The 17,008-nt window shown below is 39.1% G+C and overlaps 1 protein-coding gene across 3 annotated transcripts in view; it reads right to left on the bottom strand.

Annotated features, from left to right (window-relative positions):
• lyst (lysosomal trafficking regulator) overlaps nt 1-17,008 on the bottom strand; it is a 360,509-nt gene that overhangs the window by 53,375 nt on the left and 290,126 nt on the right. For all 3 annotated transcript variants that reach the window (XM_043680014.2, XM_043680023.2, XM_087978632.1), the window contains one exon: nt 16,489-16,677. In XM_043680014.2, coding sequence (XP_043535949.2) covers nt 16,489-16,677 — 189 coding nt within the window. The remainder of the gene's footprint in view (nt 1-16,488; nt 16,678-17,008) is intronic.

The raw sequence follows: 17,008 nt of genomic DNA, 5'->3' as shown, positions 1-17,008 counted from the left end.
GTGAAGGCTGTGGCCACAATCCTGCAATTCTTCTTAGACACACAAGTGGTATCAAAGAATTGTGGAATTGTAATTTTTTTGTGGGATGTGAACATCACTGCCTCAGTCACTGCTCGGTTTAAAAATAAACAAACCCCTCTGAATGCCAAGGTCAAAATTTTAAAACAATTTAGATTTAATAATTGTAACCATTTGATATCTTCATAATAAAAGTTGAGGAAAATTTCTCAGAGCATTTCCACCCTCATCTATCCTGTTATATTAAGGATATTATTCCACTAGAAGATAGGAGGAGTGATACGCATCAACTACAAAATGTACAGTAGCAACTTACCAATGCTCCTTTAGCAGCATTTTTCATGCTCACAACATCCTCCACCTTGAAGGTCAAGGGCAACAGATGTATGGGAACACTGCCTTTCCATCAAAGAATGGTTACAGCATAAAGCCATTGAATCCATAGTATCCATGCCAGTTTTTTGGCAGAGCAATTCACCTAGTCCCACTCCACTATAAACACTACATATATTTTGCTTCAAACAGCTTCAACATCCAATTTTCTTTTGAAGGCCTCAATTTAATTTGTCTCGAACAGATATTCAGGCAAACCATACTAGCCACATGCTGCTTAAAGGTTTCCTTCAGGTCATCATTGCTTTTTTTTGTCTATAATCTGGTTCTTGACCCTTCTGCCGGTGGGAGCAGTTTCTTTATTTGCTCTTTCCAGACCTCTCATAATTTCTGAATTCTTCCATCAAATATCTGCTTATCCAAGGAGAATAGCTTCAGCTGTTAAAATCTATGTCCAGATTGAAATTGTCCATCCCTGAAACCATTCTTAAGGATCTCTTCTGCTGTTTTTTAAAGCCTTAAAATTGTTCCTAAAGCTTGGTACTCAAAATTGACCACAATATGCAGGTTGAGGTCAAATCAAAGTTTCATACTTCATCATAACTTCCATGTTTTTTATACACTATGTCCCTATTTATAACCTATGATCCCATGTGTTTTATTAAGCATTTTCATAATCTGCACATTACCTTCAATGATTTATGCACATATACCCACAGGTCCTTCAGCTGCTACACCACTTTTATTTTAAAATGATACCCTTCAATTTATTTAGCATTGCCTCATTCTTCTGCCAAAGTGAATCACTTCACATTTCTCTGCATTAAATTTCATTGGCCACCCCACCAGCCTGATCATGCCCTCTTGAAGTTTATCACTATTTCCTTTACAATTGACAATGTTTTCAAATCAAAGTGTCACCCCACAAGTTTTGAAATTTTGATCAGAACATAGACATCTGGGTCATTAGAACAGATAAGAAAAACAGAAGCTATAATGTGAACCATTGGGGATCTCTACTGGATACCTTCCTATTCTGAAAATAAACAGTCATAACTTGTTTCCTGTCTCCATGCTCTCTTTTATTTCATGAAGGTCAACTTGACTAGCAAGCCCGTTACATTGCATTTAATAAAATGCCTTTTGAAAGTTCACGTATGTCAATAAGTTGCACAAGTCTCATCAACATTCCCTCTTACTTCGTCAAAATCTCAAACAAGGTATTTAAACATTATTTTCCATGAACAAATTTATACTGTTTTCACTTAATTTCTCCACATTTGTCCAACTGGCTGTTAAGCTTGATCTGAATGTCATTCTAAAAACTTTCACATCACTGAGGGCAAACTGATGTGCTGGTCTGTAATTGGTGAATTTACCTTACAACCATTTTTTGAATTAGAAAGTAGCATTTTACAATTCTCCAGAAGTCTGGTATCACCCCTGTATCTGAAAAGATAATTATAGCCAACGCCTCTGCTATATCAACCCTTACGTCCCTCATCATACTTGTGTACATCTCATTATTTCACCCAGTACTGATGACTAGCTAAATTTTAGAATATCTAGCCTAGCTGATAGCACATCTTTCTTAATTTGCAATTACTTGTAATTCCCTGACAAGTCACACACCATCCTGACATGGAAATATAACATTGTTCCTCACGGCAATGTGGTGTATCAGCATCACATGAACTGTAGTGGTTCAAGGTAGTGGCTTTCATCTCAAGGGTAATTAAGGAAGGGCAATAAATGCAAGCCTCACCAGAAATACTTACATTCCAAAAACAGATGTAAAAACAAATTTCCAGGTTACAGTATACCAGAATAGCTCTGTGGCTTATCTATTGAATAAACTGGCACTATCACTTACAAGCCTGACTAAATTGATTAGGGCCTTTCAGCACAATCATATGATGATTTCTGAAATGCCCCATTTTCTCAACCATGGTCAGTATTTGTAGAATAAGAAAACAGCAAAATTGTTGCTCAGCACCCAAGCATAAAGTTTTACATGAAGAAAAACAACATTGATATATTTTTCATTGTGTAACTAATTTCAAACAGAAACTACTGCTATTATAGGGGGCCTTATAAATGCGTGTGCATTCGCACATGGCATGTCAGTAGAGAAGAAGGATAAGTTACAAGAAGGTTAAGAATTCCTTGACTAAAGCACAGTAATGATTAAGTACTATTTCTTAGACCAGAAGTCCCCAGCTGTTAGTATAAAGTACATTGCTTATTTAGATATATATTCATGATTCAGCAGCAGATATCTATAATATAATTGCAAAATCTGCACACTATATAAAATTTGGAATTGTAATAAACAAAGAAAGAGGAGGTTAGCAACAAACTTTAAGAGATATTGACAAATGGGCATATATATACATGGACAGATAAAATTAAAACTTAAACCAAGGAATGTGAAATAATTTATTTTTGTCAAAAACACGGAGAAGTAAATAAGCTGAGTGGAATAACGATAAAAGGGATGCACAAAAAGAGACATTTTTGTACACATACTGTTATGAAGATGTGGCTGTACCTTTGAGAAAGTTATTAGCTAGTAGAACTACCAGACTGCATTAAGTATTCTGAAAAAAAAAATCTAATGTAACATTTGGTTGAACAACTCGATTAGTGGTTGCCTGGAGACAAAAACAAATTCGAATTCGATCAATCAATTTAAATTACACCCCAAAATGCCAACTTCCAATCAACTTTGAATTTAGCATATTGACAATTTTAAAAGCCAATGACACAATCTGATGCTGTGGGGGTTCATCGCTGTGATTTGAACTGGTTTAGACAGATTTCAATAAATTTGGGTCTACGAAAAATCCCAGATTTAAATATCTGTAGGTTAGTGTCCTAGATCTTTAAATGAAACGTAGGTGATGCAATTTGTTTACTTTTGGTAACTTGTGGTTGATTAAATTCAAAGTGAGATAAACGGCTCTTAAAATTGCTAAAGGGGGGGATCCAAGATGGCGGTGACCCAGCAAGTCTGAGTCGACAGTGCTCCTCTCAAGATTTGGGTAAAGTGGGTCACCCACCCCCACCACACTCACCAAATCATTTATAATAGTTGTTTAATTTAATTAGTTGTTTAATATTAAACTTAAACAATCTAATCTTTAGTTAAAATGACTAAAGGGAAGGGAGCCCACAGCTCTCAACATGCAGGACCCCCTCCCCCACCCTCTCCAGCTGCAGCCGAGGCATCCACAGCCGCCCCGGGGGACTTACCTACAGTAACAAGCCTTGTGGAGACGATCTCCAAGCTGGATACAAAGATCGACGCTTTTATCGAGGAGTCCCGAAATCGATGGGACTCACTCTCGACCGCGCTGCAGAAGCACGACCGAGACATTAAAGAAATCGGGCGCCGAGTCGGAGGGGCGGAGCTAAAGGCCGCGACCTCCGAAACTACAGCGCAATCGGCCGTGGATCAGGTCCGGACTCTTGAACAGCGAGTCCAGACCTTAGAGAATTACATTGACGACCTCGATTATCGAGGTCGCCGAAAAAATATTCGTTTGCTGGGCCTTCCCGAACAGGAAGAGGAAGGCCAGCTTACAGCATTTCTCCAGCAGTGGCTGCCACAGCTTTTAAATCTGGAGGCTGGATCAGGCCAGGTAAGAGTGGAATGGGCCTACCGTGTCGCAATACGCGGGCCCGGCTCGAACCAGCGCCCACGCCCGGTCCTGTTCTGGCTGCAGAGCTACAAGGAGAGGCAGATACTTCTAGAAGCCTCTAGAAATCTTGGAAAAGACCCCCAAGCTATGATCTATAAAGGATCCAAGATCATGTTATTCCAGGACTTTTCCCCGGCTCTGGTTCGAAAGAGGAAGGCATTCGACGAGGCGAAGCAGTGTTTAAGGGACTTAAATATTCAGTAATCCTTACGCTACCCAGCGACGTTACGCTTTAACCATGAAGGATCCGTATATAACTTCGGATCGCCAGAAAAGGCTAAGGAATTCTTGGACTCTCTTAGATAAACTGTAAGACATAATGGATGTTGGTTTGCCTTTCCCCCCACTTTGGTTTATATCCCCCTTTTTTTTCTTTTACCTTACTGTTTATTATCATGGGGGGTGGGGAGAGGGATTTGATTTTCTCCCCCCCCCCTTGGGGTTGTTTTCTTTTATTATTTTATGTATATATGAGGGATGTATGTATATGTGTGTGTGTATGTGTAAAAAGCTGGGGGGTTTGGTTAATGTTGGTGGGGGGAGGTGGTTACCTTATTCAATTTTACCTCTGTCTCTAGGAGCGGGGTTGTTTTCCCTTGTTATTTTGTATTATTATATTTAATTATTATTTGTTGAGGTGGTAATTTTATAGTTATATGTTTATATATGGTATTAACATTACCAAATATATCCAGGTGTTGGTGTGGGTGGGGGTGAGTGCTCATTGTTAACTCGAGCTTTGTATTATATTTGAATTCTCCTCATTTTATTGAGGAGTGCCTGGGTCAAGGGTGGGGCATTGGTTGGGAGAGGATATGATGGACTTTTGGAGAGGAAGTGACGCCCCCTGGGAACAAGGGGGAAAATCTCCACTTAGATACGTTTTATATTTTTTTTATTTAGAAATAGTTTTTTATTGTATTGTTGTGGGTGTATTAGATAGGCTTTATTTTGGTAAATTTTATATGCTCTATGCGCGGGATGTTCTGGATAGGGTTCCCCCTCCCGAGGGGTCTCGGATTGGCCCAGATGATTATGGTTGATCAGTCGGTTAAGTGGTGCACCTGGAATGTCAAGGGGAGTAATTCGCCAGTCAAAAGGAAGAAAATATTATCAAATCTTAAGAAGGAAAGAGTTGATATAGCTCTCCTACAGGAGACACACCTGTCGGATAAAGAACACTTGAAATTACGACAGGGTGGATTTGATCAGGGATTTTTTTCTTCTTTTAGCTCAAAAAGCAGGGGAGTTGTTATTCTTGTTCGAAAGAATTTCCCTTTCAAAATCCTAAAGCAGACAAAAGATGAATCTGGATTAAAGCCCTCATAAATGGAGAGGAATATGGGATTTTAAATTTGTACTGCCCCCCGGCACACCCCTTTAAATTTATAACGGAAGCCTTTTCAAAATTGATGGCTTTTGGTGCCCGTCATATAATTATAGGGGGAGACTTTAATTGTATTATGGATCCGGAAATAGATAGGATTCTGGGAGTATCTCCCAGATCTAGACAATTGATGGATCTGAACAAAGAATTAGGATTAGAAGATGTATGGAGATGTCTTCATCCACAGGGCAGAGATTTTTCTTTCTACTCTAATCCACATAAATGTCATACCAGAATTGATATGTTTTTTGCCCCCTCGATTTTTTAAAATTCCATATCATCCTGTAAAATATGTAGTATAGCAATTTCCGACCACGCTGCTGTATATATGGAAACTAAGGCGAGGAACAATGGGACATCCCCTCGGCATTGGCGTATGGACCCCTTCCTAATGAAAGATAGTAAATTTGTAAAGTACTTTTCTCAAGAGTTTAAAACTTTTTTAGAAATTAATTCAGGTACAGCTAGCAACCCATCAATGATGTGGGAGACCATCAAAGCTTACACGCGAGGTTTGATCATCTCCTATTCAGCGACCCAGAAGAAATTGAAGGGAGAACAACAGCGTCTGCTTGAAGCTCGCTTAAAAGCAGCTGAAACAGCATACACTGATAGACCTTCTATTATTAAATTGCAAAGGATTACAGCTCTAAACACTACGCTTACTCAAATGGCTCAGAGGGAAATATTATTTGCAAACAAAGGTTATATGAATATGGCGACAAACCGGGTAGATACTTAGCATTTCTTGCAAAGAAAAAAAAGGCCCCTCAGACTATTACATCTATCAAGGAAAGTACGGGTATTTTGACGCATGATCATAAAAAGATTAATGCGATCTTTAGAGAATTTTATTCTGAGTTATATAAATCGCAGGATTGTGAAGATAGGACGAGGAGGATGCAGTCATTTTTAAAAAATTTAATCTTTCCAGGCTTAACTCCGGAACAAGTATCGGTCCTAAATGCTCCTCTTACAGTCCAAGAAATACTTGATGCAATTAGGCAACTTCAGAGTGGTAAGGCACCGGGCCCAGATAGTTTTCAAGCTGAATTCTATAAAGAATTTACAGAAATATTGGCTGGTCCACTTATGGACATGTATAACTATGCATATAGTCAGGGCTGTCTCCCGCCTTCGCTGAAAGAGGCAAATATCTCTCTTATCCTTAAAAAAGGAAAGGACCCAGAAGATTGTACATCATATAGACCAATATCCTTGCTAAATGTAGATTTTAAAATCCTTTCTAAAACGTTAGCACTGAGACTAGAAAGGATACTGCCACATATTCCAAAGGAGGATCAGACGGGGTTTATTAAGGGCCGTAGATCATCCAATAATATGATTCAAGCCTGTCATCAGGAAAAGATACCAGGAGTAGTGGTTTCATTAGACACGGAAAAGGCATTTGATAGGGTTGAATGGTCATATTTGTTTTACACATTGGAAAGGTTTGGCGTTGGACAGGTGTTTACCAAATGGGTCTCAACATTGTATAGTGATCCCAAAGCAGTTGTGGTTACCAATGGATTAGGTTCGGATAGCTTCAGTGTGGGTAGGGGCTGCCGTCAGGGATGTCCCCTCTCGCCATTGTTATTTACGCTAATAATTGAACCACTAGCAGAAGCTATACGAGCTGATCCTAATATAACGGCCCCGAGGATTGGTACAGGTAAACATAAAATTACCCTTTATGCAGATGATGTTCTTCTATTTCTCAGTAATCCTCTGATGTCCGTACCTCGCCTAATCCAAGTTATTAATACATTTAGCGCATTCTCAGGCTATAAAATTAATTTTTCAAAATCGGAGGCTATGCCAATGGGTGGCCTTGCTATGATACCCCACTTAGTGGACGGATCCCTTTTTCCCTTTCGTTGGTCCCTGGAGGGCTTCTTATATTTAGGCATTTTTATTACTCCAGTATTTGGTCAGTTGTATAAGGCTAATTTTGTGCATTTACTGGAAAGGATAAGGCAGGACCTCCAGTGATGGGGAGACCTTCCAATTTCCTGGTTGGATAGAATAGCACTAATCAAAATGAATGTCCTGCCCCGTCTCCTATATCCTATGAGAATGCTTCCAGTGATGCTGCCGAGGATGGCTTTATGTAAATTATATGGCTGGCTGGGTTCCTTTATCTGGAATCATAGACGGCCCCTCAATAAGCTGAAGAAGCTACAGCTTCCACAGACAAGGGGAGGATTGGACTTCCCAGACTTTAGGAAATATCAGTTAAGTTCCCTATTAAGTTACATAGCTGATTGGGTCTTGTCTGATCCACAATCAATCTGGTTGGACATCGAGGCCTCTTAAGTAAAATACCCACTTATTAACCTCTTATTGTCAGACAAGAGGAAAATCATTACAGATCACTGTAAAAACCCTATAATACTAAATACAATTAAGGCTTGGAATATAATGCGGCAAAATGAGGGCCACTCACATAAAACATCCCCCTATGCACCGATAGTGGGAGCATGGGGATTCCAACCGGGGTTTACAGATGCCACTTTTAAACTCTGGAGATCCAGGGGTATCTCATGTTTAGGGGATCTATTTAAAGTCTTTTGAACAGCTGCGTCAGAATTCGGATTACCTAATGGAGACCTCTTTCGATACTTCCAAATTCGAGATTATATACAGAAGAAGACTACATTATTAGATAGTCTTTATAAATCAGATAGAGAATGTAGTGTCCTACGACCAGTGGGGGTATCTTCCGTCAGTACTATTTATCATTTACTACATGAAGAAGTATCGGGAGGTATGGATAATCTGCTTAAAACATGGGATCAGGATTTGGGACTAGAAATCTCTATAGAAACGTGTAATGATATTTGGGAAAATGCTAGAAGAATTACTATCTGTAACAGAACCCAGGCTATCCAGCTGAAGATACTTTATAGGGCCCATATAGCACCAGTTCGACTGGCAAAATTTAAGGCAGGAGCATCTCCAATGTGTCCTAAATGCAAAATAGAGGTGGGCACTCTTGTACATTGCCTATGGACCTGTCATAAGATCCGTAGATATTGGACTAAAGTAGCAAGTACCCTGACAGAAATTTTAGGAACGGAAATTAAAGTGGACCCTGTATCTCTCCTTTTGGGCTTTTCGAACTTTCCCTCCCTGGACACGTACGGGAAGAGACTATTTTCTATTCTTTCTTTCTGTGCATGGAAAAATATTTTGGTGAACTGGGTGGCTGAGGGCCCCCCTGGACTTTCAAATTGGCACAGATTAATTATGGAATGTATTCCCCTTGACTTCCTCACAAATATGGTGCACCGAAAGACCGAATTATTTTATAAAATATGGCAGCCCTTCTTGAATTACATAAATACAGATATTTCGGCTATCCTAACAAGGGCTTTTATTTAATTGAGATTACAAACTTGGCTGGTCCGGGGCCCCTCGGGAGAGGAATCCCTTATGAATATAGGTTTTATTACATCTGATGTTAACACATTCCGAGCATGTAAGAGACTTAAATATACACTCTGGTTAGTTGTAGGTTAGATTAGTAGATAGTTGAGTTTTGTTTTTTTTTCTTCTTTTTCGGTTTTTTTTTTCTCTCTCGTTAAATTTTGGCTATTGTATATTTGAGTTAATTGTATATCAATGTTTATATCTGAGAGTTTTGTTTATTTTTGTAAACTTGTAAAAATGTTAAATTTCTAATAAAAATATCTATATAAAAAAAAATTGCTAAAGGGGTTCTGGGATTTGATGATGATTCTCAAATTTGCCAAGAAAGTTTAGAAGGAAAGAAAAAGGCCATACTTTTAGAATTAGCAAATAATTCTAAAGTTAGATTTGGGTTTAATCAAGGACAAAAGAAAAGCTGAAATTGTAAGGGAATTACTCAAACACTTAGGTGTGTCAGACAAACAGACAAATGCCATAATGTCAGTTTTTCTACCTCTATAATGGAGGAAAATGAGTTAGAAGATAAACAAAAGGGAGAGAGAGAAAGAGAAAGGAGAGAAGAGAGAGGAAAGAGAGAGGGAAAGAAAGAGAAGGTTCTTAGTTGAGCAAAGACAGAGAAGAAAGGGAGAGAATTTGAACTTGAGAAGTTGCAACTCAGTCAGCAAAGTCAAGTTAAACAGGATGGAGATTATAAGAGAAGGTAGTGATATGTATAAATATGTCAAACTCTGCCACATTTTGATGAGAAAGATGTTGAAACCTTCTTTATTTCATTTGAAAAATTGGCTAGGCAGATGGAGTGGTCTGAGGATTTATGGGTAATGCTAGTTCAGACTAAACTGGTAGGCAGAGCTAATGAGGTATTTACCGCACCATCAGATGAGGTGTCAAGAGATTATGAAGAAGTTAAACAGGCTATTTTAAGTGCTTATGAGCTGGTACCAGAAGCATATGGACAGCAGATCAGAAACACAAAGGAGGAACCAGGTCAGACTTATGCTGAGTTCGAAAGAATTAAACATAGTCATTTTGACAGATAAGTGCGTGCTTTGAAAGAAGATAGGACCTTTGAGGCTCTGAGAGAGATTATTCTGCGGGAGGAGTTTAAAAACTCACTTCGAGAGATGGTAAGAATTCACGTGGAGGAACAGCAAGTTCAGATAGTGAGAAGGGCACCAGAATTAGAAGATGAATACATGTTGGTACATTAGACAAGCTTCCCGCCAGAATTTCATCCTGTGAGGGATAGAAGTTGGGAGAAGGGGAGATCCTACACTATGAAACCAAGAGTAGAGAGCACTGTAAGAATTTACCACAGGATTAAAAAAGAAGCCCAATAGTTGAAGGTGGTGAAAGGATTCAGGTGTTTCCACTGTGCTAAAGTGGGACACGTAAAGTCACAGTGCTGGTTGTTAAGGAAAGGTGCTGTGGGAAAAGATGTGTTAAAAGAAGCTAAGCCAGTTGCATTAATGAAGTTAGTAAAGGAGACACCAAGAAGAGCCGAGGAGCTGCAGGAGTGCAGGGGCTGGGTATGGAGTTAGTACCTGATCTCTACAAAGAATTTGCCTCTATGGGTAAAGTTTACTCAGAAAGAACAGGGGGAGATGGACAAGAAGTTATAATTTTGAGAGATATAGGACCTAACCAGTCGCTGATAGTAAGGGATAAGCGAATATGCACTCGTTCTGAACGAGTTAAAACAGAAATATTCTGGTATTTCCCCAGAATGTATAGTAACCAGATCCCACTATCATAAGTCACAGCACGAAGCAACAAGTAAAGAGAAAGATGAAGGAGTCAAGGTTCAGTTCGTGGATACCCTATGTAATGGTGCAGGAAAAATCTGAACAGGCAGAGGGTCAGACAGAAGTGTTTATTATTGAAAAACAAAGAGACTTGCAACAGCAAGTCAAGACAATAAAAGATGTATATGTGGATGTACTCTGAAAAGGAGGCAGAGAATATTCCAGAGCATTATTATCTGAAAGTTAGAATCCTACGGCAGAAATGGAGACCACGGCAGGTTACTGCAGAGGAGAAGTGGGCCAAAATGCACCAGATTGTGTTGCCAGTAGCATACAGACAGGTGGTGTTACGGGTGGTACATGAACTACCTGTAGGAGGTCACCTAGGGTTACGAAAGACTCAGGCTAAGGTAAAAACATTTTTATTGGCCTGGAATGCATAAGGATGTGGTTAACTTTTGCTATACATGCCAAATGGTAGGTAAGCCACAGGCAATAATAAAACCAGCACGTTCGTTGCCAATTCCTGCATTTGAAGAACCTTTCATGCGGGTTATATTTGATTGCGTGAGTCCTCTCCCGGGAACTAAAAGTGGGAACGAGTACTTGTTAACTATAATGGATGTGTCCACCAGATTTCCAGAGGCAATTCCATTACAGAGTATCAAGGGAAAAAGGATAGTAGAGGAGTTAGTAGCTTTCTTCACACGGTATGGGCTACCCAGAGACATTAGGTCGGGTCAAGGATTAAATTTTACTGTTGGGCTGTTTGAGGTGGTTATGGATAGCTTAGATATACAACACTTTAAATCCAGTGCGCACTATCCTGAATTCCAGGAAGCTTTAGAAAGGTGGCATCAAATCTTGAAGACCATGTTGAGAGCATACTGTTAGGATTGCCCGAATGATTGGGATAAAGGTATCTCATTGGTATTGTTTGCCATTAGAGATGCCTCAAATGAATCTACTCAGTTCACTCCTTTCAAGTTAACATTCAGTCATGAAGTTAGAGGCCCTTTGAAATTAATTAAAGGGAAACTGACAGGACCAAAGTCAGAGATCTCACACTTAGATTATGTATCGGAGGTGAGGGAGAGACTAAATCGAATAGGTGAGTTAGCTAAATAGCACCAAAGAGGGCACAGTATGGAATGAAACAGGTGACAGATAAAAGCTCTGAGACTCTGACGTTTTCCCAAGGGGAAGACGTGTTAGTAATGTTACCAATGATAGGAGATCCCTACAAAGCCAGGTTTAGTGACCCCTATCAAATTGTCAAAAAAGTTCAGTCAGGTGAATTATCTAGTAAAGATGCCAGATGGAAAAAAAAGGTAGCGGGTAAGAACTGGAGAAACAGGTGTTAGTTACTGCCCTGCAGAGTGGGCAATCAAATCCAAATGATATGAATTTTGATGCGCCTCAAGATAGATTAAACAAATGAAGAAGTCCTTGAGGAGTGGGATAGGTTAGTAAGCTGTCTCGGGAGCACAGAAGGCAGTTGAAAGATTTGTTACTGCAGTAGAAGGACATATCTAAGAATCAGATGGGGAGCACTAATGCTATTGTACATGAAGTAGACGTGGGGAATACGGCTCCGATAAAACAATACCCCTTATTGGCTTAATCCTTTCAAAATTCCCCCTCCCACTCCACCAAGGATATGCAGGTCTTTGGACTCCTCCATCGCCAGACCACAACAACATGACGGTTGGAGGAAGAGCGCCTCATCTTCCGCCTGGGAACCCTCCAACCACGAGGGATGAACTCGGATTTCACCAGTTTCCTCATTTCCCCTCCCCCCACCTTGCCTCAGTCAAATCCATCGAATTCAGCACCGCCTTCCTAACCTGCAATCTTCTTCCTGACCTCTCCGCCCCCACCCCAGTCTGATCTATCACCCTCACCTTGACCTCTTTCCACCTATCACATTTCCGACGCCCCTCCCCCAGGTCCCTCCTCCCTACCTTTTATCTTAGCCTGCTGGACAAACTTTCCTCATTCCTGAAGAAGGGCTTATGCCCGAAACGTCGATTCTCCTGTTCCCTGGATGCTGCCTGACCTGCTGCACTTTTCCAGCAACACATTTTCAGCTCTTAATCCTTTCAAAGCCAGACAGGTCCAGATGGAGGTGGAGACCATGCTCGATGAAAACATCATCGAACCAAGCCAGAGCAAGTAGAGTTCGCCAATTGTCTTAGTTCCCAAACTGGACGGGACTCAACGATTCTGCGTGGATTATCAGGTCAACGCCGTTACAAAATTGAATTCATACCCAATTCCTAGATTGGAGGATTGTATTGAGAATGTCGGACAAGCCAATCACGTCACCAAGTTGGATTTCATGCGTGGTTACTGGCAGGTACCTTTATTAGAGTTGGTGAAAGAAATTTCTGCGTTTCTAACTCCAAATGGAGTTAAAGTGATGCCCTTTGGAATGAAGAACGCTCCCACCACATTCCAAAGACTCATGAACAGAGTTGTGGCTGGGTTAACGAACTGTGCTGTCTATTTGGCTGATGTAGTGATCTTTAGTATGTCCTGGAAAGATCACACAGTACAGTTGGCAGAGCTCTTTGAATGACTATGAGAAGCAAAACTGGTGTTAAACTTAAATAAAACTGAATTTACGAAAATTCTTGGGACATAACATCAGTCATGGAAGGTTGACCTCACAGAACGCAAAGACGAAGGCTATCGAGGAGTTTCCACGACCAACCTCGAAGAAAGAGGTGTTTTGATTCTTAAGATTTGGCGGATTCGATCAGAAGTTTGTTCCAAACTTCAGCAGTGTAGTGGCATTGTTAACCGATGTGCTGAAGAACACCACGAATTTGTAGTGGACAGATTAATGCCAGGAGGCATTTGACCATTTGAAATCAATATTAACCACCAAACTAGTTTTAGCTACACCAAACTTTTAAAAACCTTTTGAAGTTGCCAGCCATCGATGTTAGTGACATTGGAGTTGGAGCTGTACTCCTACAGGAAGACGAGGATGGGATTGAACTGCCAATTGGTTACTTTTCGAAGACGATCAACATCCATCAGAGGAAATACTCTATGATCGAAAGGGAACTATTGAGTTTGGTACTGGCCTTACAACATTTTAATACGTATGTCACAAAATGTGTTGGAGACAGTTGCGTACACGGATCACAATCTGTTACTTTCTCAGAACGCTTTAAAGACAAGAATATGAGACTATTTCATTGGAATCTTATGTTACAGACTTTTAATTTGAAAATCATACATGTTGTGGGTCATAAGAATGTAATCACAGTAGCATTATCGTGGATTTAACAGAGTTGAGATGAGATTTGCCTTTGTTTAAGGTTTTATATACAATTATATAGGAAGAACTGAAGGTGAACTTAGATTAAAGTTATCAGTATGCTAGGGAAAAAAATGAAGATATCTTTTCATTATGATGGTTCATTTTTTTTCTAAAGGGGGAGGCGTTATGAAGATATGGATGTACTGTATCTTAAAGAAAGTTATTAGCTAGTAGAACTACCAGACCACACGACATGTTCTGTAAAAAAGATATAATGTAACATTTGGTCGAACAACTCGATTAGCTGGTTGCCTGGAGACAAAAACAAATTTGAATTCAACCAGTTTAAATTATACCCCAAAACATCTATTTCGAATCAAGTTTGAATTTAGTATATTGACAATCTTAAAAGCCAATAACACAATCCGATGCTTTGGGGGCATAAGACCAGGGAAAATTGAACAGTTGGGAGGAGAACTGCCAAGCCACCAGCATGTAAAAAGACTGCCTGAAAAATAGCTCCCAAGATACCTTTATTGATCAGTATCCTGTAAAGCAGAATCCCCAAGAAGAAAAGAATACAGGAATACAGAGAAGAACCAAAAGCTGTCTGGTTTTGAGATAAGTAGTTTTGTTTTGTAAATCTTAATTGGGATTTTTATTGGACCAGTATATAGAGGGGAAAGTAAAAGATAGGTTAGAGAAAGGACTTGTAAATAGTTGCTAGTTAATTATTCTCTATTAGACTTTAAGTAATAAAGTTGTTGATTTTTACTTCAAGTAGTTCTTGGACTCTTAAATTTTCACAGATTACTGCACAGGATAAATCTTTTCTGTGTTGCTGGGTTTAAATTAGCAGAGGGGGTTTACCCAGTGTTGTAACAATACAAAACTTTGAAGGTAGACAGGCTCAAGTTGAAAACTCATTAAAAATGCACACAGGATCCTTAACTTTATAAATAAAGACATTAGAATGTGAAACAAAGGAAGCTACGCCAAATCTTTATGGCACAGCGGTTCAGCCCCAGTTTTTGTATCATGTCAGTTCACTTCATGAGGGAATCAGAGGTGTTATGAGGAAAAACAAATTACATACTAAGTTGCTACAATCTAGAATGCTGGACTTGAAAGGGTTGTGGAACTAGATTCAGTCGGTACTTTTGAAAGAGAATGGAATAAAACCTGAAGGGAAAAAAAAAATGCAGGACTAAGGACAAAGAACTGGGGAGCAATTTAGACAGATTCTCACAGAACATAGATATGATGTGCCAAAAACTTCTTTTCTGTGATTACTCTGGCAAAGATATCCTGGTCACTTTTTAACTCTGAATCAACACACTAAACAGATTGTATGGTCTTTCTTTCATAGCTATATGTGACATCTGTGCACCAAGTGGTTGCTGTGCTTCCTTAGTACATTGTATTCCAAAGTAAAACTTTGAATAGACTTTAATTGAATGCAAAACGTTTTAGGATGTTCCAAGGTCATAAAGGCACTACATAAATACAAATTGAAGTATTTTTTCTTATTGCGTTATTATAATCTATGCTATTTGGTGCAACCCTTCTCTCATCTTCTAGTTTTGTGTCTCATGCTCAGATACAATTCCATGGCTATTAGAGAGGAAGATGCTGATCGGCTGTGCTCATATAGTTGACATTAAGTGTTGGGAGGAAATCTAGAGTCTTTCCAGCAGGTGGTGATGGATCATAATCAAATTCAGGTGTACCAATTACTTTCTACCCATCCTAATTCAGAGAACTGAAAGACAATTATAGCAACTGGTTGAAATCAACACAGACTGGAATTTCAAACCACTAACCACAATTTTTGAGGAGAGAAACTGGCTGCTTTTTTCATAACCTGAGACATTGGAACAAACTCAAAGTGGACCACTTACTATCATTAGTCAACATAATCACTCAGGTCTTTCACATGGTGTAGTTTACTTAATAGATCCATCACTGGGACTATGGATCATATCCACTGATAGTTGAAGATTTTCATACTGACTGCCAGATATAAATAGTGCTCTCAAGATTGATCATATTAATGCCAATCCACTAATTTATTAAGAGCACTGATTATGCCTAATTATGTATAATTAAGAGATAGATCTAATGCAGTTTAGTACAACATTTTCAATTTAGAAAGGCCTGTGCTACCTGAATTTTAAGCCTCAAAAGAAAATCATGGCGCCCAAGTTAATCCTTAATGCTCTGGAAGTTACAAATGAATGTATCAGTTTCTCATTGTCACTTTGATTTGATTTGTTTTAAATGAGGATCAAAGAAGACTTCCTTCATAACATGAAACCAAGTAAAGCTTTTATCGCAAGAATTTCTCAAGGCATTGAGGACTTTCCCCCCAGCTCCTACGTTGTGCTTAGTTAACTGCAGTTTTCTAAAGTGGATTTATAGGTCCTGTAATCTTAAACATACGTTTAATATGTTGAAAATGGAAAGAAATTTTCTCTTAAGTAACCAGCTAGAAAATTAAAAGGTTTCCCACATATATATTCTGTTGAATGAAATGGCAACAAAATGACTTTTTCCCCCACAAGATATTCTTTAATTTGTATTTCTGAGGCTTACCTATCATGTGTTAGTTGCTGAACAAGTTCTTGCCAGTGCCTGCTAGCACTTAAATCCACCTTGTACATTCTCCTGATATGCTGAATTACTTTCTTCCTTTCCATACCCTGATGCAGGGATATATTCTGAGTGACTTCAGCTGCTATTTTTGAAATATCTTTTGATTTCAAATCAAGTCGTTGGAGGAGGCTAAAAAGAAAGCACAGACAAAGCAGCTTCCAAAACCATATTCAAATAATGAAACATAGCAATAATGGCAATTGCTGAACCTAATCCCTCCTTCATTTATCATTCTTTATTTATCATTTCTTGCACGAGTATCAGTCAATAATTTAACCCATTCAATCTAGTTCTCTTGATTTGCTTTTCCCTTCACCTCAAGTTTTCTTCAGATTTAATTCCCATTTAAACAGCTACTTGTGACATGTCTGTATTCAACAAAGCTTCCTCTTTTTGCTTTCACTATTAATCCTAATTATGATGCCTTCTTGTTAATTTACCACTTACCATTGTTCAGTCT

The sequence above is a fragment of the Chiloscyllium plagiosum genome, unplaced genomic scaffold (assembly GCF_037043375.1).
Source record: "Chiloscyllium plagiosum isolate Xiang-an unplaced genomic scaffold, Cpla_swu_hap1 HiC_scaffold_3, whole genome shotgun sequence".
Classification (NCBI taxonomy): domain Eukaryota; kingdom Metazoa; phylum Chordata; class Chondrichthyes; order Orectolobiformes; family Hemiscylliidae; genus Chiloscyllium; species Chiloscyllium plagiosum.
The sequence above is the reverse complement of the archived record's forward strand: the minus strand, read 5'-3'. Positions and strand labels throughout refer to the sequence as shown.